At 41.0% G+C, this 26,742-nt stretch overlaps 1 protein-coding gene across 2 annotated transcripts in view; it reads right to left on the reverse strand.

The window, feature by feature from the left end:
* The window catches only part of adarb2 (adenosine deaminase RNA specific B2 (inactive)), a 794,386-nt gene that overhangs the window by 426,057 nt on the left and 341,587 nt on the right, over positions 1-26,742 (reverse strand). The window contains exon 2 of one of the 2 annotated variants that reach the window (XM_059971912.1): positions 17,357-17,467. The exons of the other annotated variant lie outside the window; for it this stretch is intronic. Within the exon in view, the coding sequence (XP_059827895.1) occupies positions 17,357-17,467 (111 nt within the window). The remainder of the gene's footprint in view (positions 1-17,356; positions 17,468-26,742) is intronic. 2 annotated transcript variants of the gene reach the window in all.

Here is a 26,742-nt window from a genome sequence, read left to right on the forward strand (position 1 = left end):
AAAACTTTTTAAGATTTGTTTTTAGAGGATTGCTTAATGTCCTTTTCGCAGTTAGCGGATAAATATGATATACTTAATGCACAATTTTTATATGCTTACAAGTTAGGAATTTTTTACGTGATTTCTTACCAAATTAACCATTTGTTCATTTACCAAATATGATAGATGCTATTTTTCAGCTCAAACCATTTCAAAATGATTGATAGCTATTATATATAAATGGTTAATGAATTCACATATGATACCCAATGATAAGGTTAAATGTGCTTGGGAAATGGAACTTCAGGACTCACTTTCAGATGATCAATGGAAAAAATTTATTATTTGGTTAACAATTCATCTATCTGCACCCATCACTCTTTGATTCAGTTCAAGGTAGTGCACAGGGCACATATGTCAAAAGATAAACTAGCGCGTATTTTTTCTAATATAAATCCTACCTGCGATGGATGCAACGCTGAAGTGGCTACTCTAACTCGTATGTTTTGGTCTTGTATAAAGTTAAATAACTATTGTCAATACTTGTGTATTGGTCAGAAAGCTTTGAGATTGTAAGGGAATTAATACTGTCTTCCAGTCCCATTAAAAAAAGGAAATTTCATCACATATATGAACAATAGTAAACCTGATTCTGCTATGGGTCTCTACTGTGGACTAATAGTGGGAAGAGGACAGGGAGAGGGGAATCATTGTTGGGAAAAGGGGAAGGGAGAAGGGAGGGATTGGGAAGCACCAAAGGGACATCCTGTAATGATCAATAAACCAATTGTTTGGAATCAAATGCCCTTGCCTGCTGTCTCAGGGCTGGGTGTGTCTGGATCCGCGCCACTCCCTGCCCTTGGTTCTCCTGTCCCACACCCCATCCGTAGCACTCCACCCTCGCTGTTCCCAACTTCCTAAGCTCCTGCCAAATTTACAAAACTCACCCTCCATTCCACATTGACAAATACAATACTGTTCAAAAGTCTTAAGCACCCTAGCTACGTATATGCACCTAAGACTTTTGCACTGTACTGAATATTTCTCCAGAAAATGCATAATATAATGTTGCAATTAGTTTTCAGGTTACCTCTACATTTGCACCCTTCTTCAGAGTTCAGAGTAAATACATTATCAAAGTAAGTATATGACTATGACATCATATACCACCCTGAGATGGATTCTTGTGAACATTCGTAGTTGAACAAAGAAATACAATAGAATCAATGAAAAACTATACACAAAGACTAAGAAACAACCAAGGTGTAAGAGAAGACAAATTGTGTAAATAAATAAATAAATAAATAGAAAATTGTAAGTACTGAGAACATGAGTAATAGAGTCAATGAAAGTGAGTCCACAGGTTGTGGAATCAGTTCAGAGTTGAGGTGAGTGAAGTTATCCCATGTAATCTTCCTGTTGCCAATAGATAACAGCTTATTGCTCTAATTCTGACACTGCTCCAGTATGGCTGGTATTACTAGACAGCAAGGTTTTTTGGCAACCTGCTTTTGGGTAGTGACTGGATCAGGAAGCAGAAGTTGCAAGTTTATTGATAAAAGCTTAAAGCACTCAATTTGTAGAAGTGCGGTACATGATCCAAACATAACAGTACCCTAAAAGATCAGATGTGAAAATAATACCCAGCATATGACTTATGTGTGTGTGTGTGTTTTATTACACATCCATCATGATACTGGCAAGATACTTCATGTCAAACCAATTAGGCTATCTCAAGAAAACAGTCTCAGATTGACTCATATTAAGATTAATAGCAATTAGCCTGCATCTGAACTCAAGATGCAGCAATTACCTTTAGTGCTCTTAAAAGAGACAGAACAACTTGAAGGCAGATTCATTATACAGCACTAGCTACATGCAGCTTGCATTTAATAAAAAAAAATGTGTTCAGGCACTTTCTACACACAATTCCAACCTGAAGTGGACAATGAAAGAAAGAAGGAGAGACCAATAAACTGTTCAGTGCTTTTAAATGAAAGCAGAGGAGTTCACAGAACAGCAACACCACTGAAGATGGTTACAGGGCACAGTGAGCCAGCAGTCAGGTCTGCAGCTCTAAGTCCAGTGATGTGCATTGGATGCTGACCTCAGTGCAGTCCATATGGAGTCTCAATCTTCTTCTGCATCTCAGACTTAAACTGCATGGTGACCATAGCTTCTCCTTGTGTGATTAAAAACAAAACTATATGTGGTTTTGCATACATCTTCAAGATCACTTTTAACATTCTCCACCATAAAGAAAAACAGCTCTGGTTTCTCCAGCCCCCTGCATTGTTGAAATTTCTCATCCTGTTACATACTCACAGACAATTTCTCTCAATGATAATTGGGAAACTTTCACTTGGCAATGAAATTTAGTTCAAAGCTCAAAAGTTCAAAGCAAATTTATTATCAAAGTACAAATTTGTCACCATGTACAGCCCTAAGATTCCTTTTCTTGCAAGCAATCACAGTAAGTACAAGCAACACAATAGAATCAAGGAAAGACCACACTCACAGGATGGACTACAACCAAAGTGCAAAAAAACCCATCCAGTTGTGTAAATACAAAAAGGGAGGAGAGGGAGAAGGAAGAGGAAGAGGAGGAGGAGAAGAAGAAGGAGAAGAAGGAGAAGAAGGAGAAGAAGGAGAAGAAGGAGAAGAAGGAGAAGAAGGAGAAGAAGGAGAAGAAGGAGAAGAAGGAGAAGAAGGAGAAGAAGGAGAAGAAGGAGAAGAAGGAGAAGAAGGAGAAGAAGGAGAAGAAGGAGAAGAAGGAGAAGAAGGAGAAGAAGGAGAAGAAGGAGAAGAAGGAGAAGAAGGAGAAGAAGGAGAAGAAGGAGAAGAAGGAGAAGAAGGAGAAGAAGGAGAAGAAGGAGAAGAAGAAGAAGAAGAAGAAGAAGAAGAAGAAGAAGAAGAAGAAGAAGAAGAAGAAGAAGAAGAAGAAGAAGAAGAAGAAGAAGAAGAAGAAGAAGAAGAAGAAGTAGTTGTTGTTGTTGTTGTTGTTATCCCCTCTGGTTGAGGAGTAATAACTGCTCTTGATCCTGGTAGTGTGGATCCTGAGCCTCCTCTACCTTCTTCCTGATGGCAGCAGCGAGGAGAGAACATGGCCTGGATGGTGGAAACCTTGATGATGGACACTGATTTCCTGCAACAACACTCCATTTTAATGTGCTCAATAGTGGAGAGTGCTTTGCCTGTGGTGGACTGGGCTGTATCCACTACTTTTTGGAGGCTGTTCTATGCAAGGCATTAGTGTTTCCGTACCAAGCGATGATGGAACCAGTCAGTATACTCTCCACCACAAATCTGTCGAAGCTTGTCAATCTTTTAGATGACATGCTGAATCCACGCAAACCTCTAAGAAGAAGTACTCTTCTTGTAATGGCACTTATGTGCTGGTCACAGGACAGATACTTTGAGAAGGTAACACCAAGGAATTTGAAGTTGCTGACTCTCTCTACCTCTGATCCTCTAAAGAGACTCATGGGCCTCCTACTTCTCCCTCCTGCTCATCAATTATCTCCTTGGTCTTGCTTACATTGAGTGAGAGGTTGTTGTTGTAGCATCAGTCAACCAGACTTTCAATCCAATTCCTATATGCTGATTCATCACTGCCTTTAATTTGACCAGTGACAGAGGTGTCATCGGCAAACTTAAATATGGCATTGGAGCTACGCTGAGCCTCACAGTCATAAGTAGAGAGGGGGCTAAGGACACAGCCTTGAGCTGCACCTCTGCTGATGGAGTGTGTGGAGGAAATGTTGTTGCTGATCTGAACTGACTGGGGTCTGCAAGTGAGGAAATTGAGGACCCAGTTACACAAGGAGGTATTGAGGCCGAGGACTTGAGATTATTGATTAGTTTTGAGGGGTTGATAGCATTGAATGCTGAGCAGTAGTCAGTGAAGTGCATTCTGATGTACACATCTTTGCCGTACAGATGTTCCAGGATTGAGTGAAGAGCCAATGCAATGGCATCTGCTTTGGACCTGCTCTGATGGTAGACAAATTGGAATGGATACAAATTGCAGTTCAGGCCATCAGGTTTCATCACCAAGCTCTCAAAGTGCTTCATCACTGCGGAGGTAAGATCGATTGGCTGACCATCATTGAGGCAGGTTACGTGTTTTTCTTAGGCACTGGTATAATTGAAGCCAGGTCTTTAGTACTTGGCCAGGTACCCCATCTGCGCCGGATACATTCTGTGTGAAGGATGCTCTCATGTTGCCTTCAGAGACTGAAATCACAGGGTCATCGAGGGGCAAGGGAGCTTGTGAAGGTTCTTCCATGTTTTTATGGTTATAGCAAACATAAAAGGCATTGAGCTCTTCAGGGAGTGAAGCCTTGTCACCCATGTCACTTGATTTCACTTTGTAGGAGCACTCAAGCCCTGTGACAGCTGTCGAGCATCTTCCAGTGACTCAAGTTTGGTCCAGAATTGCCACTTCTCATGTGAGATGGTTTTCTGCAGATCATACCTTGACATCTTGTATTACTTGGTCGCCAGACCTGAATGCCTGAGAAGTTTTCAGATCTCATAGTTTATCCAGGGCTTCTGGTTAGGGAAAACTCAGAATGATTTGTAGGGACACACTCAGCTATGACTATTTTTATATAAAGTCTGTGGTGCATTCGTTCAGATCTACTGAGGAGTCCATGAACATTGAAACATATAGGATTATTGAGGACACACTAGAGGCAGGAAACATGTTCCCAATGTTGGGGGAGTCCAGAACCAGAAGTTTAAGATTAAAGGGTAGGCCATTTAGAATGGAGTTCAGGAAAAACATTTTCACCCAGAGAGTTGTGGATCTATGGAATGCTCTGCCTCAGAAGGCAGTGGAGGCCAATTCTCTGGATACTTTCAAGATAGAGTTAGATAGAGCTCTTAAAGATAGCGGAGTCAAGGGATATGGGGAGAAGACAGGAACGGGGTACTGATTGTGGATGATCAGTCATGATCACATTGAATGGCGGTGCTGGCTCGAAGGGCTGAATGGCCTACTCCTGCACCTATTGTCTATTGTCTATAACATGGCCCAGTCTACCAAGCACAAAGCTGCTCCTCACTCTCCCACGACTACTCCTTTGTTGTCCTTCTATCTGAAGCTTTGCTCTTTAGCCTCTGCCTGTATGCAGGTAGGAGGACAGCTCAGTGACTAGATTTCCCAAAGTGCAGGCTAGGCATGGAACATGAGCTATTCTAATTTGATTCATACTGGGAAAAATTGTTTAACTACATAATGCCTCATAGGCCTGATTTTATTCTCACAAATCAATGAATCTGTTGTAAAAAAAAGATCACTCCCAACTTGTTCATAGTTCTTTTCTTTTGCTTGTTTTTTTCTTTCCACTCTTTTCTATAAGTGTGTACCTCAGATAAATACTTTGTGGAGATTTGTGATATATATGATTATGTGATATATATGTACAATGTCTGAAATATATCTTATGGAAATGTTTGTTTGGTGAACTTCAATAAAAAAATTAATTACAAAAAGGAACATGAGCTATTCTGAAACATAGTGTAAAAGCAGTTGAATGTGTTGGGACTCCCGGTGTTGGTGGTGATATGTTGATGATAATTGGGCAGAGCTTTCTTCAGACAAATGTGATTGAAGTCTCCAACAATTATTTAGAAGGTGTTAGGGTACGCTGTTTCATGTTTGGTAATAGTGGCATTCAATGCATCAAGTGCTTTTTAACGTCTGCTTTTGGCAGTATGCATCAGAGGACCACAGAGAACTCCCTTGGTAATGGAATGGTTGGCACTAAATCATCAGATGTTCCAGGTTGAGTGAACAAGAGTGTCTTGTGTCCAAGCACAACAAATATCAGGTTTGAAAAGGTTTCAACCACATTTGAGGGCCAGAAGAACAAAAGCTAATCAGGACATAAAGCTACAGATCTGCAAAGTTGGTGTATAACTTGGATTTATTTATCATATGTCGACTGAAACGAATGTGAAAATCATCATTTGCATTAACAACCACCACACCCCAAAGATGTGCTGGGGGCAGCCCGCAAATGTCGCCACACATTCCAGTACCAACATAGCATGCCCAATATGTTTTGCTGAACAACAACAACAAAACAAAACAACAGCAGCAAAACAAGACCTTTTTCCATCTCTCGCACAATTTAATTCCTTGAACTCCAATCACTTTCTCCAGGTCAAAGGGTCATTATGGGTACATGGACAGTCCTACCTATACCCACTTTCTCAACTCTGATTGACTGGTTTGTTGATGCTTACTGCAGTCACACAGAACACAAAGTCTCACTTGCTGCTCATTCCCATTCTGTTCTCATTTTCAATAGTCTACCTCTGAATCTTCCATTTCTTCCTGAGATTTCTCTAACCCCGGCTCAAGAGTGAGGTCAGTGACCCAAAATCCACTTCAAGCACAGAGACTCACACAGCTAACCCACCAGTACTTTCTCCTACCTTGCTCGTTGTATGGGCACCACACTATTCTTTAAATCCAAGACTTCTGCAATGATGTCCTGGGTCAGAAATAATTGGCTTGCAAGAAAACCACAAATATCTTTTTTTGAGAGATATTCTTAAACTTTATCTGGTTACTATGTGTTATCAACATGGCACATATTAGCAGATGATACTTGCTGCTTACAATTTTCCTTATATAATGACAGTCCAATTGTTTGAGAGCTTTAAAGGTTTCGCCAGAAATAGCTACCCTGGAGACTTGTCCTCATCATAAATCACTTATATATTACAAACAGGGGGAAAAAAATTTGTCTCGATGATGGGGAAGATTAGAGAGAGCTTTACTCAACATCTGTGTGAGCGTAGTGACTCTAGGATATACAGGGAAATATTCCAATCCTCAACAGCGACACACTTTGACTTGATAAGCTTAAATTCAACAAAGAGAGTTTACATTCAAAGAGAGAAAGTGTAAATCTTAACAGTTAATTAAGAGAACAAGAAGCAACTGAGCCTTTCTCCAACAAAAGCATGCTATCACCTTTAATTATTTCATCCATGTGGAAACTCCAAGGATTTCATTTAACGTAAATTGGTGAACCTTTCCTAACCTCATCCAATTCATTCATTTTAGTTAGAAAAATAGGCCAGAAAGTTATTTACTTTTTGAAACAGTAAGCAAACATAAACAGCAAATACTTTACAGAAATAGAATGAAAATAAAAGCAGAATAATTAAGGAAGATATTTCACATTTGTCATCTGCAGGATAACTAGGATGCCACATCATCCTATGTTTGATGCCACAGAGACCTCAGCAGGGTGTCTCAAAAATGCTTTTGCTCATTGTATAAATAATACCCATGTAGGTTGTCACTTAAACAGATTTTGTGTGTTATATTAGTACTGAGAATTCAGTTCCGTTCAGTTCAGTTTCAGTTTATTGACATTCAGAAACCACAAATGCAATGCAGTTAAAAAATGAGACAACGTTCCTCCAGAATGATATCACAAAAGCACATGACAAAACAGACTACACCAGAAAATCCACATAACGTTTGCTAATCCCCAAATCCAGAGTCCGGAGAGGCTGCTGCATATTAATATCATGCTACCATCTTAGCACGTTCCCCAGAAAGGAGCTCCAAACCAACCAGACAAAACAAGACTACCCAGACACACCAAGTCAGAAGACCAACTCTATGACCCAACAAACCAAAAACTAAAGCTACAAGACCTACACAAAACCACATTGTCACATATAGTCATAGTTAACATATTGCTACAGCAGTGCAGACAATACCATAATTGATAAAGAAAAAACAGACCATGGGCTCAGTAAAAATAGTCCAAAGATGTTAAAAGACTATAAGTTCAAAAGAAATCACCACACAGTTTCCACAAGTCCTCCGGATCCCGATAGACTCGTCATCCCACACAGGCAGCAGAAGGGAATACCCCCGCTATGCCAGTTCCACGGCACTGCCCAACTCAGCCTCGCAGACGCAGCACACAATGAAAGCGCCCCAACTGCAGCGGACTCCGAGTCTGTCGAACGTCGGAGCCTCTGACCATCCCCTCCGGCACAGCCTCTCTGAGCACCATCCTTTGCCAAGCGCACTACGACACTATCAGGCTGCATTTGAGAATAATATTGTAGTCTATGCATGAGACATTACAGAATCAGGAACAGAATCAGGTTTAATATCATTGGCATATGTTGCAAAATTTGTTAACTTTGCACCAGCAGTACAAAGCAATACATAATAATAGAGAAAAAATCGTGAATTACAGTAAGTATATCGATATTAAATAGGTAGGTTAAATAAGTAGTGCAAAAATAGAAATAAAAAAAGTAGTGAGATAGTGTTCATGGGTTCAATGTCCATTTAGAAATCAGATGGCAGACCAGAAGAAGCTGTTCATAAATTTTTGAATGTGTGCCTTCAGGCTTCTGTACCTCCTTCCTGATGGTAGAAATGAGAAGGGGACATGTCCTAGGTGAGGGGTCCTTAATGACGGACACCACCTTTTTGAGGTACTGCTCCTTGAAGATTTCCTGGACACTCGATCGCTAGTGCACATGATGGAGCTGATTAATTTTACAACTCTCTTCAGCTTACTCTGATCCTGTGCAGTAGACCCCTCCACCCCACCCATACCAGTAGGTGATGCAGCCAGTTAGAATGCTGATCCCTCTATGAGGATTTGTGTTCGTTCCCTCACACTACCCTTTCTGAAGGTTGTGTGCAAGATTGGAGAGGAAACGCTGAAGAGGTTGCAGAAGAGTTTTAACAAGACTTTTGTTGGGAACAGTCATTTAGTAACGTGGTTATAATGTAACTTGTTTGCATTTTACACCTTTCTGTTAGTGTAGGGTGGTAAGAGTGCAGAGCACACTCTATGAAAAGGTCAGTGAGGCAGAAATACTTACTGCTCCCACAAAATCATTTGATAAACACAGGGTGTGGCATAACCTCAGAGACATGCATCAAGACATTTGAATTGGCATTAGGCTGAAAAGCTCTTGTTGAATTGAATTGAATTGACTTTACTTCTTACACCTTTCGCATACGTGCGGAGTAAAAATCTTTATGTTACATCTCCGTCTGAATGTGCAATGAGCAAATTATAGTCATTTGTAATAAATAGTATGTACAGTAAGACATACAACAGAACAGGCAATATAGCTTAGAAATACGATTGTGTCAGTGTGAATTAATCAGTCTGATGGCCTGGTGGAAGAAGCTGTCCCGGAGCCTGTTGGTCCTGGCTTTAATGTTACAGTACCATTTCCCAGATGGCAGCAGTTGGAGCAGTTTGTGGTTGGGGTAACTCACGTCCCCAATGATTCTTCGGGCCTTTTTTATGCACCTGTCGCTGTAGATGTCCTGAATCATGGGAAGTTGACATTTACAGATGCGCTGGGCTGTCCACATCATTCTCTGCAGAGCCCTGCAATTGAGGGAAATATAATTCCCATACCAGACAGTGATACAGCCAGTCAGGATGCTCTCAATTGTGTCCCTGTAGAAAGTCCTTAGGATTTGGGGGCTCATGTCAAACTTCTTCAACTATCTGAGTTAAATGAGGCATTGTTGTGCCTTTTTCACCACGTAGCTGGTATGTATAGATCAAATGAGCTCCTCAGTGATGTGTATACCGAGGAACAAAGCTATTTACCCTCCAGATCCATTGATGTCAACAGGGGTGAGCCTGTCTCCATTCCTCCTGTAGTCCACAACCAGCTCCTTTGTTTTTGTGACATTGAGGGAGAGGTTGTTTTCTTGACACCATTGTGTCAAGGTGATGACTTCTCTGTAGGCTGTCTCGTTATTATTTGAGATAAGGCCAATCAATGTAGTATCATCTTCAAATGTAATTAGCAGTTTGGAGCAGCTAATGGATTCATGGAGTTGCTGGTGTGGAAAGTAGTGTCAAACTGCAGATAAATACAGATGTGGTGGCAAATTGGGCAGATGGAGCTCAATCTAGACAAATGTGACATGAATGGTAATCAGGCCAAGACATACACCATGAATGGTAGGGTCTAAGAGAGTACGGAGGAACAGAAAAACATTGACGTACAAATTTATAAATCCTTGAAGATGGCCACCCAGATCAATAACATATGTGGTACTGCCTTTCATTAGCTGGGGTGCAAGGTACAAAAATAGGGAGATTGTGGTCAAAACGTAGTCGGCGCTCTGAAGGAGTACTATGTACACACTTGGTCACTGTGCAATAGGATGGATGTGATAACACAGGAAAGGTTGCTGAAGAGTTTCACCGATTTTGCCTGGGATGGAGTACTTGCAATGATGAGGAAACTCAGTTATAGAAAGGTATATTCAATTATAAATAGGCACGTGGATAGGAAAGGTTTACAGAGATCTGAGTCAAATGTGGGCAGGTGAGACTGGATCAGACAGGCATTTTGGTTGGAATGGATGAGTTGTGTCAAAGGGTCTGCTTTCGTACTCAAAGACTTTATGACTCTATATGAGACAGGAGAAATTCCCCTCTTTAGAGGTGTATAAGGTGATGAAAAACATAAATCAAATGGATAGCCAGAGACTTATTCCTAGGGTGGAAATGGCTGCTACAAGGGAAAATAATTTTGAAGCGACTGGAGGAGGGTATGGGGGAAGTCGTAGGCTGTGTTTTCGTCAATCATAGAGCATGTGAATGAAACATACTGCCATGGGTAGTGGTAGAGGCAGATCTATTAGGGACATTTAAGAAAGGCACATGGATGAAAGAAAAATGGAGGGCTATAAGGAAGGGAAGGGTTAGATTGATTTTAGAGTAGGTTGAAAGATCAGCACACCATTGTGGGTTGAAGTGTCTGCAATGTGCTGTTCTATGATGTAGGTTCTTTGTTAATCTCCTTCCTGGAGCAGAGAAGTTAAGGGGAACATGATGGAGATATATAAAATTACAAGGGATATTGATAGTGTAGCCTGCAGGAAACCTTTCTCCATATCTGGAGGTAGCTAAAAACAGAGAATATAGGTTTGGCGTAAGGAGGAAATGATTTAGAGGTGTCATGAGGGAAAACTTCTTCACCCAAAATATCTGAAATACACTGCCTGAGAAACTGGAAAAGGCTGGGTCACAGTATTTATGAAGTGTCGAGATGAGCATATGTATCGCATAAGAATAAACGGATATGGACTAAGTGCTGGGAGATGGGAATGGATGCCCACTGGTCAGTTGTGAATGACTTGGGCTGATTGGTCTGTTCCCCTGCTGTATAATTCTATGATTCTATGCCTGGAAAATTCTTGGCTTTTCTGAGCTGCAATTGTAAATTAATTTGTATGCAGTAAAAGTCTTGCACTGAAATAATGTCTTGCACGACCTCGGATCATTTTGGAGTGCTCTACAACCCAATTAAGCACTTTTGAAGGATAGTTACTAATGCAATGTATGTTTTAAGAATTATAAATTTGCACAGCAATAAGCACCTATGAAAATGAGAAGCCTCTCAATGTCAACTACACAGTTGTAATTCTAACCTTACTATTTCCTCCGAATCATGAATTTTCATAATGTGGAAGGTAATTCTGACATATCTGAACATCAATTATAAAGTAATTGAGGTCAATGATTAGCACTTTCATTGCAACTGTGCACATAATATAGTTTCGAGAGTATCAACAGTATACTCAAGACAGATTTTTGGGCAAACAGGGAATCGAGTCTTATGGAGGACAGATGCCAAAGCAAAATTCAGGCCAAAATTAGGTTGGCCATGCTTTTATTGAGTAGTGGAGCAGGTTTGAGATGTTGTCCTGCTTTCACCTGTGTTTGTATGTAAAGTACTGGCAAATGTATTACTGAATCAGAGGTTAATGATCCTGATAATATCTGTGTGCTAAGCAAGATGAAATTTTATGTTTTCTGCCTCACGGTGAACCATACATCCAAAAGCCTTTTAAAGCCAAAGAAACAGGTATTGCCAAATCTATAACTTTACAGAGCCTCCATGCAAATCTCTCAATGTCTTCGACTCCTTTAAATCTCTTTACGTTACTGGCAGGTGTCCATTTTATTCATATTTACCTGATTTTAGGTGACCATTTAACATAATAATCGCCTGCTGCCATGGACACGATTCTGAGGTACTTTCCCTGGAGACGAGCAACCTCTCAAATGGTGCATTCATCCATCATGTGAAGGTTTCTGGTATACAATCTGTTTTTAACTGTCTAGCATGGTTGAAAATATATTGATGAATGACAAGGAGAAAGAGATCACCGCACTTTCAAAGATGCTTATTACAGCCTCCATTTATAATACTTAAAACATACAGCTGTGCTTCAGCATTTTGTTCTGTGCTGATTATAAATGACCCAAGTACATTCTTTATGATGTGATTCATCTGAAGTGCTTCAATCAAAATGTGCTTATTAAAGGGAGAAGGATAACATGGAAGGGTTCAGATATTCTCCCACTTCCCATGGCTTCTAATGGTAGCAAGTTAAAATTACATCCAGATGACTAGATTTCACATCTTGCTTTTAGATTGAAATTTTAACTTTGACTTTGTCACATCGAAGTTGAGAACTGCAATGATTTAAATACCCACAAAAGAGTTCATTTCATTCTATACTGGCTTTGTGCTAAATTTATTCAAAGCTGATGTGACCACACTGCTCAAAGAAGATATCATTACTTTGTCTTAAGCCTTAACATAGATTACAAGTGCAGCCAGTAGATAATGACTAATGATATTTAAATTGAAAACTTTCTGCCTTCCCTTCTACGAGTCACTGTAGTCACCCTGAAGTATGAGTCACAGGCAAACCTGGATTGGAGGACATGGGTAATAATGGGAGATTGGATAGGTTGGGCAAACATGAGGGAATCTGCAGATGCTGGAAATTCAAGTAACACACACAAAATGCTGGTGGAATACAGCAGGCCAGGCAGCATCTATAGGGAGAAGAACTGTCGATGTTTCGGGAAGGGTCTCGGCCCGGAACGTCGACAGTGCTTCTCCCTATAGATGCTGCCTGCCCTGCTGTGTTCCACCGGCATTTTGTGTGTGTTTCATAGGTTGGGCCTGTTTTCACTGGAGTAAAGGAGGCTGAGGAGTGATAGAGGATTAAAAAAAATTATGAAAGGCAAAGATAGGGTAGATAGACAAGCTCTGTTTCCCAAGGTCGGATTGTCTAAAACTAAAATCAGAAGATTACAATGTGGAGCAGGAGATTTAAAGGGGATCAGACAGGTAAAATTTTCACAGAAAGATTAGTTGGCATCTGGGGACAGATAGCTCAATGACAAAGGCACAGTCAGATATGGATTAATGTAGAAAGTCATGATGGTCTGTAAGGACATAGTGGGCTGAAGGGCCTGTTTCTATGGTGCTATGACTTTAAAAATACAGTTTCATTAGTGATTCAAATTCAGCTTAATTCAAATGAATAGGATCATGTCCATTGGCTTCTTGGAATAGAATAAATGTGAGTCTATTACAAAGAACACCAATACCTGTAAGGTGCACAATGCTGATTTGGAAATTTACTGCCATTCCTTCATTTTGCTATGTTTAAATTCCCTGTCCAACATTAGTGTGGGATACTTCCAACAGGTTCAGATTCAAAATCATTTATTTATTATCCAGTGAAATGCATTGTTTATGTTAATAGACAACACAACTTAAGGATGTGCTGGGGTCAGCCCACAACTGTCGCCACATATACCAAAGCTAACAGAGCATGCTGACAACGTTCAGCAGAATAACACAAGCAACAACAACAACAACAGCAGCAACTACAGAACAACAGCAACAAAACAGAAGAATAACCTCAAAACATGCTCCTTTCCTCCCTCCCATTTGCACACATAGACAGGCCACCTCTGGGCTTCCAGTATCTCAGACATGGACTCACAGACATGGGACTTCCAACTTCCAGATTTACTGTATTCAGTCTCTGCCCTTTGGGCTTTGATATTCAGCATCAACCCAGAACTCTCCAATCATGGACTTTGAAGTCCAGGCCTCGAACTCAGGACTTGCATAGGTTTCCGACACTTGAACTTAATAACCTGAGGGGTTGGGGTTCACCAGCTCTCATGTCTCCAGCTCGTATGGATCTCTGATCCCAGAACACACCAACCTTCAGGGACTTGCTGACATGCTGGGTCAACAGCCTCATCCATTGACCTCAATCACTGATCATGGAGATCATTGGTCTTCATCCACAGTGCTTGCCAGCCCAACATCACTAGCTTTTGATGGTGGAGCAGTCCAGCCTGGGCTCTGCCACTGGCTCTGGTCCCTAACTGGCCATGATCTTTAACTTCCACTCATCCCTATCCCTAAACCTTAACTTGACCTCCAACTCCCTGTGGTGTCCCCCAGAAAAAGGACTGCAGAAGGTGCCTCCTTTCAGAATCAGACTAATCGCCAAGTACCTGTGCACATACAAGGAACTTACTTCCGGCAGATATTGTTTCTCTGCTCATAACAATAATAATGATAAATATAAATGAAAATATAGATTATACATACAGGTAGTGCAATCCAAGTAATAGTTAGCCGACAGTTAACCAGCAGTTAACTGTTCAGCAAAGTGACCGCAGTAGGGAAAAAACTTCTCCAGTGCCTATTAGTCTTAGTCTGGAGGGATCTGAAGCGCCTACCAGACGGAAGCAGTTCAAACAGTCCGTGCGCAGGATGGAAGGAGTCCTTTATGATGTTCCCCGCCTTCTTCTTCAACCTGGAAGAGTACAGGTCCACAATAGAGGGCAGGGAGGCTCCAATGATGCGCTCGACAGTCCTCACTGTGCGCTGTAGTCTGGTTCTATCCTGCTTGGTGGCGGCTCCAAACCACACAGTGATGGAGGTGCACAGGACAGACTCAATCACTGCAGTATAGAACTGCAGCAGCAATTCCTGAGGCAGACCATATTTCCTCAAGAGCTGGGAAGAGCAATAAATGCCAGTTGACGAGAGACACCAAAGCCCTGCTTAAGAAAATAGGTCAATACATAAAGAAGAAAAGAACAGATCGATAGGTCTGCATAGATCAGGGGTGGAGGGATGGTGGGAGGAAGGCCATGTAGAATTGCAACAAGATTTGCTTAATTCTGCAATTAGCCGGCCGATTGTGTAGTGACATCAGCACCAAACTTCGAGGCAAGTGGTCCCGGATTTGAAACTGGTTGTTTCCTGGCATGTTTTCCATCTGTGCTGGGTTGAGCATCAAGCTATCAATGCTGCCTTGAAAAACAGACAAAATGCTAAAGAAATGGCAAGGTTGCTGCCCAATACACTACAAAGTGCAGAGAGGAATAACAAATTCTCCAATTATACCATATCATTATAAAGGGTCACATTCTATATGCTTTCTTAACTTGTATATTGATTTTCAGTGACTTGTGTACAAGGACACCCAAGTTCCTTTGAACATCCTTGTTCCCCAGTCTCTCATAACTTAAAAAAAAATTTGCTTTTGTGTACGTCAGTTTGTTTCCAGGTAAAGCAGGAGAACTTAGGCTCTGTATAGGAGGATTCCCAGAATTCCCAGAATTCTGGCTAAACCACGAAACTTACCCATTAATAAGACAAAAATTACAAAATTCCACTTAAGTGCAGTCGACAACTAAACAAAACCACAAGGACTTAACACACACATCGCACACTGAAGGCACAGATGGGAGATTGACAATTTTTCATTGCTTGTTCCATTTCACAGAATTCAACACATCTGGTATTCAGTAGAAAGCATCTTTGCACTAATTTGTTTGTCACTGTATATTGAAACTACTATCTGTCATCTTGTCATGTTTTTGTTGTCCTAGGCTGTATAAAGACATGGCAAGTCAGAAGCTTCAGTTGTAGGCCCCACTGGGACTCTGTTGTGCAAAGTGCCACCTGTTTCAAAACCTCAGCACTTTCTGGGCCACGACAGATGCTGGCAGATGAAAACACAAGTCAGCATTCTTTAGGAGGCTGATAGGACCATTCGATCCAAAAGCCCATATTCTCCAAAGGCCATTGTTTCCTTTAGGGTATTCATCAACAATGCAAACTGACACAGTCACTACATTGCCAGCACATTATTTATTTATAATGTGTTAAACACTGCTACTTTTATTTGTATAAGCTGTTTGTATGATTAATGTCATAAATTCCTGTTCTCAACCTCCATAGCTATTCTCAGCATATCTATTATTGTCAGCTACTGTTTATCTAAACACATTTAATCATGTATCTGTTTCCTTTAATATCCTTGAAGGATTTTATAAAAAAAAACTTATGGATTTATTCATATGTGATTTTATTGATAATACAATAAAATCACGCATGAATAATAGTTTTTGTTATAAAACTATTATGGATAATTGACTCGTAACGCCAGATGCATGGCGACTATTGTGCCCAGCACATCCTTGCTGCAAGCAGCATAGTTCATTGAATGTTTCGATATACATGCGATAAATAAAGCTAATCTTTGATCTTTAAGAATTGAAACTCAAGGATGATATCAAAGAGCTTTTATAAGAAATCACTAGCACTCAGTACGGAACCACATCATCCCTTCTACCTCCATGCTTTTTCCTGGGAACTCTTTCGCAACATCTCTTAACTGTTCAGCTTTTCCAAAATTTCAAATATTATTGATCGAAAGACTTAGAAAATGTGTTTAGGGGTGTACTCTGAATGACATATTTTTACCAAAGATGAGCATGTGAAGAACTCTGTGGATCTGCTTCTTCTTGCGTTTAAGTTTGACTTCAAACATCACACACGATACATGATGTCATCAGGGACAACATCCAGCAACAGTATCTGGCAAAGTTATGGCAATACAGAGTACCCATGAAAAGCAATATGAGGTCACAAAAAAAAACAACTGTCAGCTAAAATCTTTAAAGTGACATTTCTGACAAGGGATGGGAAAACAGATGTTCAGAGGTGGCTGATGAGGCAAACCATTACTGGAATAGAAAGTACTTTGTGCAGCTTCAGCCCATTCTGTTGTCCATTGCAAATGCGTCATGAAAAGGTGATTTTAAATGCATTGGTTGCTCCATGAAAGCATGATAATTTGCATTTATGAAGCCGCTGAAGATGACAAAATGGTCCAAAGTTCTTCACAAGATCTTACGATTAAAGAAACTGATGCTGAGGCAAAAAGAGAGATTAGGATAGCTGACCAAAAAGGTGGACAAGAAGACATGACAAAGCGGTCTGTAAGGGAGGGAGAGAGTTTAAGAGATGAAGAATTTTGGCAAGGGAATCCCAGAGATACTGTATTATATTGCACACTAAGATCTCTATGGTATGCTTAGGAAAAGAAGGAGGAGATGCTTCTCTGAGAAGTGAGTTCTGCCAGAACATGGCAGGGCACAGATGTTAGGTTAGGCAATGGGCACCCCGAGTGGTTGAAAATCTCAATGACACTTACGCTCGCTGCTCTCACATGAAGAGTACTCTGTTCGGTGAGGGACTGAAGGCCTGGTGGTGCAATGGAGCCATACCCCAGCATGGGTCTTCAGAACAGGAGGAGGAGAACAAACTAGAAGGAGAAAAAAGGAACGAGAGAATGTGTCAGCTTGACTCACATGCCTGACGCCCTCTCCCCCGCCCTGCCCATCCCTCATAGTCACATGGGAGGTGCCACTGCCCCCCCATCTGGGCTTCTGTATGGCTGCTGAGGTGAAAGGTCATCACTGCATTGCTCTGTTCAGAGGAGAAGAAACTGTCTCATTGGTATCAGTCATCCATCTTGCTTTTATCAACGCCATCAAAACTGATCATTTGCCTCATTGGTACAATTGACTGGCAAACGTAGGCACCACCACAGGGGCTAAATGACCTCCTTCATCTCTGTGCATAACTATTCTTTTATCCCATGAATGTCTTTGAGTAGCTCTGCTGACACAATAAGGAACTGGGAATTTTCTCCAGCTAATGACACAATATGCCATTGTGTCTGAAATGATGTGCTGCACAGCTAAGGCAATAACAAAACTTGAGAACTTCATAGCAAGGCAGAAAAACTCATTGGCGCGATACAATATTAGGCCAAAACAAAGTAAAGTCAGCAACAGTGACAGTACTTCTTACATTTTAAAATGTCCACATCATTTCATTTGCAATGAAAGAACTTGCGTATAGAGTATGTCCACCATAACTTCCATCGAGACTAGTTACCACTATGATGCAAGAAATAAGATTGTCCGTTCCCACAAAGACCAGTGATCATTTCAGATTGATTTATTTATTCCATGTTCATCTCATTTATATTGGTTCTGGCTACACCGTGGGTCAAGTTAATTAGGACACATCAGGACCAATTCATTTTGGCCCAATTAAGGGGCTGCCTCAAATAGCTGAAGTTTCAAAGAAATAGGTAAAAAGGTATAAAAAAGTCAAACTATCATTTAACTAAGTAACAAATTATGTATTTAAATAAAATACAGAACAAATTAGAACTTTACCAATACTACTACTGTACTATAAAACTGTGTGTTAGTTCCAAATATTTGACAGCAGAGGAATTCAATGAGTGTACACAGCAGTGTTCTTTTGATTGACTGTAAATGAACAAAATCAGCCCAGACTCTTAGTGTAGATAATGGACTGCCTTCATACAAAGCTTTCTATGATTGCATCCTCTTAATCTTCATTTTCATTGTAACATTCAAGATAATTGTTGATATGGGGAGAAGGTAGGAGCGGGGTACTGATTGTGGATGATCAGCCATGATCACATTGAATGGCAGTGCTGGCTCGAAGGGCCAAATGGCCTACTCCTGCACCTATTGTCTACCTTCAAATTCTTCCTAGCTGAAGCAGTAAAATTGTTTCATTTCACATCTGGTCATTTTTAATATCTCCAAGCCTGAATGCTTGAAATCGCAGTGAGCAAAACAGTTCTGAATTGTCTTACTGTTTCTTTCTTGCCAAAAATCACTGATTTTTGAACAGAAACTCAGTGACGCTATTTAAAAAATGTTTGCTTTAAGCCTAACAGCCGCAGGAGTGCAACGTTGGTTAGAAATGGTTCAGCAACAGTCTCCTGTGGTTGCTCTGATTAACCAATGGCCCAACTAACCGGAATCCATTGTATGTTGGCCAAGATGTGGAGAAATAGGTGGTGTCATAGAAGGCAGCAGGAACATCTCTTCTGTCTGCTTTCATGAACCCAACTGGTGCTGTAACCCTAAAAACCAGTATTGCTGAGATTTCTGTAGGAGACAGGAATGCATCACAGGGATACACTTAAATCCCCCAGACACTTTCCTAGTCATAGATGATTCCTCCTCTCCCCTTATCTTTCTTTGTTTCCTCTCTCCTCTTTCTTTCAAATACTGGAAGTCCTGGAGAGAGTGGGTGGGGAAAGGATGTTTCCACTAAAGATAAAATAAAAGATCAGCTTTATTGTCATGTGTACATCAAAACATACAGTGAATTGCATGGTTTGCATCAAACAGTAGGAAAGTCTAGGATCCCACGGTACAGCCTCAGAATAGAGGGATGTCCCTTTAAAACTGAGGTGAGCAGGAATTGCTGTAGCCAGAGGGTAGCAGAAGCCAAGACAAAATTTGATAGTTTCTGGAGATTGTTCAGAAGGTTAAGGGTTATGGGAGAAGGGAAGTGGACGGAGTTAAAAATGTACATAAAATATGACTGGATATTGGACCAGACTTAATGGACTGAATGGCTCCTATATCTTGTGGTTCTATGGTTTCTCTCTACTACACACACTTACACAAACTGATCACTCAAATGTCCTGTGAACTGCAAATCAAGTTACTCGTTGTCAGAACCAGATAAGTTCCAAAGAATTTCTGGCATCTATGGAAATAGATAACAGTGGAACTAAAGGCTGAGCCCCATACCCTGCCTACCCTGTGCAGCTGACCAGCTACAGGTTGGTATAGACTCAAGCAGAGGTGACAGAGAGGAGCAACTATATTACTGATGGCTCAGTTTGCTTCTGGATTATTTTTTGCTTCTGATCTTAGGAAGACACTGAAGATTAATGGTGTCCTTAGTTCAGCTTTGTGCATTCAGCAATGTCATGATGACAGCTGCTGTTGAGTGAGTGAAACTCTTAGATATTAATAGTCATGTTTTAAATACATGTACCAACCTACAAAACTTCTAGAAGGACATTAAGCAACATCAAGCTAAAAAGGCTGTGCTTGCCCAAAAAGCTCACAACTCAAAACAAGACAACTTTAAATGTCTATACCTTAAACCCATGTGTTCTGCTGACTGTGACTGAAGTGACACTTCACCAGGGTGATGCTGGCCTTTTGGAATAATGTACGGACAATCCTTGTAATGCCCATTAACTCCAAGAAGCGAATGAGAAGTGAAATTTGCTAATTCTAATGGTCTCTCTCAGTCGCCCAGTAATTCCCCAGTTTAATCCTAGTCTAATCTTGGGACAATTTACAATGACCAATTAACTTACCAACCAGTACGTCTTCAGAATGTGGGAGGAAACCAGAGCACCTGGAGGAACATGGTCCTCCAGGTGACCACATGGTCACAAGGGGAACATGCAAACTCCTTACAGGCAGTGCAGGAAATTGAATTCTGTTCTGCAAAGTGTTGTGCTAGCCACTTCGCTACTGTGCAGCAGATCCAGCTGTGGCAGTGGGCAGTAGAACCTGATATGGGACCTCTGTAAGTTCCTGTGATGGCTCTGGTCCAGATTTTGTGCTCATCTTTGGAACAAAGCTCAAACTCAACCTTCACTCCTCGATATAAAAGCAATCAGACAGTTGTCAGTGGACAACTAAAGGGAACCAGGTTCTGACAACAGCATGGGATTAATGTTAAATCACATTAAAAGCTAATCACTGGAATAAAATTGTAATGCTGTGGAAAATTTAACTTTCTAAGTTGGGCTATTCAAATTCATAATATTGGCCTGGAGTTCTCCAGTGGCTACCCCCAGTCTCCATAATCACACATGTAGAAATAAAGCCATAGGATATAAGACCAGACTTAGGCTACTGGGCCCCATGAGTCCCCTCTGCCATTGAATCATGACTGTTTTTATTAACGCTTTTCTCCTGCCTTCTCTCCATAGCTAATAACCTGTAAAACCTATCAATCTCTGCTTTAAATGCCCCAAATGCTTCCCCAGCCTCAGTGGCAACAAATTCTACAGATTCACCACTGACTGAAGAAATTCCTCCTCATCTCAGTTCTGAAGGTATATCCCTTCATTCAGTGGTTGTACACTTAGGTTCAGAATCAGAATCGGCATGTGTCATGACATTTGTTAACTTAGCAGCAGCAGTGCAATACATGATAACATAAAGAAAAAAGAAGTAAATCAACTACAGTAAGTATATATATGTATGTTAAATAGTTAGATTGAAAATCGTGCAAAACAGAAATAATATATGTAAAAAAGTGAGGTGTTCATGGGTTCAACGTCCATTTAGGAATCGGATGGCAGAGGGGAAGAAGCTGTTCCTGAATTACTGGGTGTGTGCCTTCAGGCTTCTGTACCTCCTACCTGATGGTGACAGTGAGAATGGACGCTTCATTTTTGAGGCACTGCTCTTTGAAGATGTCTTAGATACTATGGAATCTAGTACCCAAGATGGAGTTGACTAATTTTATAACTTTCTGGAGCATTTTTTTGGTCCTGTACAGCAGTGCCCCACCATCTAATATTTGTATATCTGTGCAAGTGTAATGCTACTGTGACACTTTAATTTCCTTTGGGATCAATAAAGTATCTATTTATATATCTATACTAGACAGTGATGCAGCCCATCAGAATGCTCTACTGTACATCTACAGAAGTTTTTGAGTGTTTTAGGTGACAAACCAAATCTCTTCAAATGCTAATGAAATATAGCCACTGTCTTGCCTTCTTTATAGCTGTATCATTATGTTGAGACCAGGTTAGTTCCTCAGAGATCTTGACATGCAGGAACTTGAAACTGCTCACTCTCTCCACTTCTGATCCCAGGTTCATGTTTCCTCATCTTACCCTTCCTGAAGTGTTTCATCTTACCGACATTGAGTGCAAGGTTTCTGCTGCAACACCACTCAACTAGCTGGTGTATTTCACTCCTGTACGCCCTCTCGTCACCATCTGAGATTCTACTAACAATGGTTGTATCATCAGAAAATTTATAGATGGCATTTGAGCTATGCCTAACCACACGGTCATGAGGGAGTGGAGCAGTGGGCAAAGCGCACCCCCCCGCCCCCCGAGGTATGCCAGTGTTGATTATCATTGAGGAGGAGATATTATCACCAATCTGTACAGATTCTGGACTTCTGGTCAGGAAGTTAAGGATCCAATTGCAGAGGGAGGTACAGAGGCTCAGGTTCTGTAGCTTATCATTCAGGACTGTGGGAATGATGGTGTTAAATGCTGAGCTATAGTCAATGAACAGCATCCTGACATAGGCATATGTGGTGTCCAGGTGGGCTAAGGCCATGTGAAGAGCCTTCTAGACTCTTCTACTAATGGAAACATCCAAACCAGTTTTCCTTCCTGCTTGCTTCACTCGTCCGTTAGTTTAGTTCTACAGGCACCTCAGTGATAAGCTTAGAGCTAACACCCATGCTGAAGCATGAAATTACTTCCTTATGCAACAAATGTTTAAGGCTTCTACGGTCTCGCTGTTATCCCTGTTGCAAAGTCCAAGCTATCAGTGCTGTTCCCATTGCGTAAGCAGCCACTTTGTGGCATGAATTCATATGCCATACTCATGCTAATGTGGATAGCTAAATTAGTTAAAACAGAGTCAAGTCTTTAAAATAGGTGCATATTGAGATACACAAACTTTGTAAAGTTAATTAATTTGATTTCATTTTGCTGGATGGTGGGAGAAAGAGTATTATCTAAAATTGGAAGAGTGCATGATGTGGGAGGGCAGCATGAACTTTAATGGACTCTGTATCGAGAGGGCTTCTTGGGTTGCATTCAACCTTTCCTCCTAGTCTTGTGCTGCAGTAGAATATTAAACATGTATTTTGTTGCTAGTAACTGCCATTAAAAGCAGAACGAAAGGCGAGGTAGCCAGCAACTTAAATGCTGACATGGTAGATTTTACAGTAAAGTGGATCAGCTACAATAACGATTTTCAATTTCCCATTGTCAGCAAGTTAATCCCCTTTCCTACTTTACTCACTGTGATTCAGCCTAAGTAGGAAACCAATCTGACAGGATGTCCAACTTTTGACCAGTAGATTTCATTTAACCTCCAAAAAGAGGGCACATTCTTTCCAGTGCAATTCTCATGCTCTAAAAATTATTTCAACAGTTTTGGTTGCTCACTTGGCCTCTCCATATTTATGTGTTTCTCTTTTGCTGGGTCCCGGATATCGATATGCCTATAAGTGCTGTCGTTCTGCTGATTCCAAAGAGTTGTACAAGATTGAAATGTGGTCTTCAGCCCATTGCATCCAAGTGAAACATTTTGCCTTTTTACACTAATCCAGATCCAATGCAGATAAAGGGTCTCAATCATTCTTTGCAGATGGAGCTTTATCCTCAGATTCCCTTTAAAACTCCTTCTTCTCATTTTAAATACATATAATTTTGTTTTAAATACCCACTGAGAGGAAAAAAATCTGACTGTCTGCTCCATCTATGTTTCTCAGAATCTTATATATTTCTTACAGTGGGAGGACTGATGATAAAACGCTGATTCAGTTGAAAATCCCTCTGAAGTAATTACTTCTCTACTAAAATACATTCCTAGTTTGTTGAAGCATCACAGCATTTGAAACTAAAGATGAACTAATATCTAATGGCTTGTGATATTTCTTTCATATTGAGACAATAACTGGGGAGAGCCTTGGGTCTCACATCACCAAGTTCAGGGAAAGTCATTATCCTTCAACTATCAGGCTCCTGAACCCGTGTGGATAACTTCACTCACCTCAGCTCTGAACTCATCACTGAACACAACCTGGAGGCTCCCTTTCCAGGACTCTACAACCCATGTTCTCAGTATTACCTGTTCATTGATTTATATTGATGCATTTGTCTTTTTTCACTTTTTGTTTGAGTGTAGTTTTTTATTGATTCTATTGTACTTCTTTGTTCTACTGTGAATACTTGCAAGAAAATGAATCTCAGGGTAGTACACTGTGGCATATATGTACGATAATAAATTTACTTTGAACTTTGATGAAAACTGATAAACTTCTAAGAAGCAGTAAGTATTGAGCTGAATTTAAAGGGTGTGTAGCTGCAGGCAGGATCAGAGATGTGGCTTGTGGATATTGAGGAGCTAAGTGTTAGAGACCTGGGCTCGGTGTGGAGCTGAAGACAAGGACTTGGGCCTAGTGTGTGTCTAAGGGCAGGGTATGGGATGGGGGGAGCGAGTGTGTGGCCGGAGCTGGGGTGGGGGCCGCGGTTGGTCAGGTCTGTGAGCCGTGTATGAGATTGGAGCAAGATATCAATAAATTAGAGAGAGTGCAGAAACGATTTACTAGGATGTTACCTGGGTTTCAGCACTTAAGTTACAGAGAAAGGTTGAACAAGTTAGGTCTCTATTCATTGGAACGTAGAAGGTTGAGGGGGGATTTGATCGAGGTATTTAAAATTTTGAGAGGGATAGATAGAGTTGACGTAAATAGGCTGTTTCCATTGAGAGTAGGGGAGATTCAAACGAGAGGACATGATTTGAGAGTTAGGGGGCAGGAGTTTAAGGGAGACACGAGGGGGTATTTCTTTACTCAGAGAGTGATAGCTGTGTGGAATGAGCTTCCTGTAGAAGTAGTAGAGGCCAGTTCAGTTGTGTCATTTAAGGTAAAATTGGATAGGTATATGGACAGGAAAGGAGTGGAGGGTTATGGGCTGAGTGCGGGTAGGTGGGACTAGGTGAGATTAAGAGTTCGGCACGGACTAGAAGGGCCGAGATGGCCTGTTTCCGTGCTGTGATTGTTATATGGTTATATGGTTATATAAGATGCCAAACCTCACTCGACGAATCCTGTCTCACAGCTCCAGTTATCTGGGTTTTGTCCTCACCTCCAGTGCTGTCGATGTGGAGTTTGCTTGTTCTGTCTGTGATGATGGGGATTTCCTCTAGGTAGTCTGATTTCTATCCCAAATTCATACTGGTTGATAGCTTAGTTAGCTGCTATAAATTGCCTTTAGTGTGAGTGGTAGAAATTGGGAGTGCAGTTGGTTTGGTGGGAATGTGGGTAACAAAATAGGATTATTACAGACTTAGTGTAGATGGGTTCTGCTGGGTCAGCATGGATTCAGTGCTTCATAGAGTAATAGAATAATAAATTATTACAGCACAGAAACAGGCTCTTCAGCCCATCTAATCCTTGCCAAACTGTTATTTTGCCTAGTCTCATCAACCTGCACCTGGACAATAGCTCTCCATACACCTCCCATCCAAACTTTTCTTAATGTTGAAATCAAGTCTGCATCCACCACTTCCTCTGGCAGAAGGGCATGTTTCTGTGCCGAGTGATTCTATGAAAAACGAGGGATGGGATCTGGAATATTAGGGCCCTCAACAACATTCACAGCACCGACAGATCTAAGCACTGCCTCTGCTATCGTGGCACAGGAACTCAGGAGATTTGACATCGGCTCTATCACACTGAGCAATACAGATCAGGAAGGAGAACACCAGCTTAAAGATCAACAGGTGTGTCTTCTTCTTGAAGAGCAAACGTGAAGAATAATGTCACCTTCACAATGTGAGCTCTACTCCCTTTGTGGAGATAGCAGATCGATCTATCAGTTCAGTTAGAGCAAGTAGAGCTGACTTGCTGTGGTCATTAGTGCACACATTTCAACCCGAAAGCTTTAGATAAGACCAAGGAGGCCTTGAAAATGTTCCGATCTGCATTCCAAAGGGGGTCACACAGATCGCCCTGGGAGACGTCAGCACAAGGGTGGGAACGGATGTAATCCTCTAATGTTTGATTTTATTATTGTCATATTTATGAAATACAGTGACTCCACCACTTGTTTGTATACTATCCAAAACAAATAATTTCACAGTGAAGTACATTGAGGTAGTAAGAAAAAACCTCACAGAACAGAATGCAAAATATAGTGTTACAATGCTGGATATAGACAAATAAGATGCACAAGATGTCCATTCAAGACTTTTATAACAGTGGTATTAAAGCTGAGGGAAGGGCTTGATCAGTAGGAAAGGCACAGGGAAAGCTAACTACAACAGTGTTCTTAACGAAATGCTTGGACCACAGACTTGACACAATGAATACCCTACATTATCAGATTGCTACAAAAGAATTATGTCATGGTAACACACCCAGTACAAGGACTTGCACGGAACACATTACGTTATTATCTGAGCAGGGAAGCTTACAGTACCTGCACCATGATGGGCACCAATAACTTTAGAACTGACCGGTACCTAATCCACTGTTATATGCTTCAAACTGGCCCTAAAATGTCAGCATCAATAAAATTGTTGCCAAGGTGATATCTATATTGAAGCTCTCAAGAGCCCCATGAAGTTAACTCTTCTCAAACAACACTTCACCAACATCTGTCAGCTTCCAGTCTACAGGATCAGAAGGCTGTCCACAGCTAATGCCTGCCCTGAAGTCCAACAGAGCTGGCATGTGTGAAGAGACATCTTTGCTAAGAGGAACTAGGGCTGGTTGGGTGAGATTGACCAGGAGAATTAGAGTCTAAATACCAGCAAACATAAGATATTCCTGGACTGTCAGCCCCACCATCCTTCAAAGGAAAAGAAAGTCAGCTCGACAGGCAGAGGTCCAGCAGAGGACCTAAAGAGCAGATGGTGGTGGGAGAGAACACAGGAGTCTCAGCAACTTGCTGTTAGCTGTGGT

This window comes from Hypanus sabinus, chromosome 6, assembly GCF_030144855.1.
Source record: "Hypanus sabinus isolate sHypSab1 chromosome 6, sHypSab1.hap1, whole genome shotgun sequence".
In the NCBI taxonomy this organism is placed as follows: Eukaryota; Metazoa; Chordata; class Chondrichthyes; order Myliobatiformes; family Dasyatidae; genus Hypanus; species Hypanus sabinus.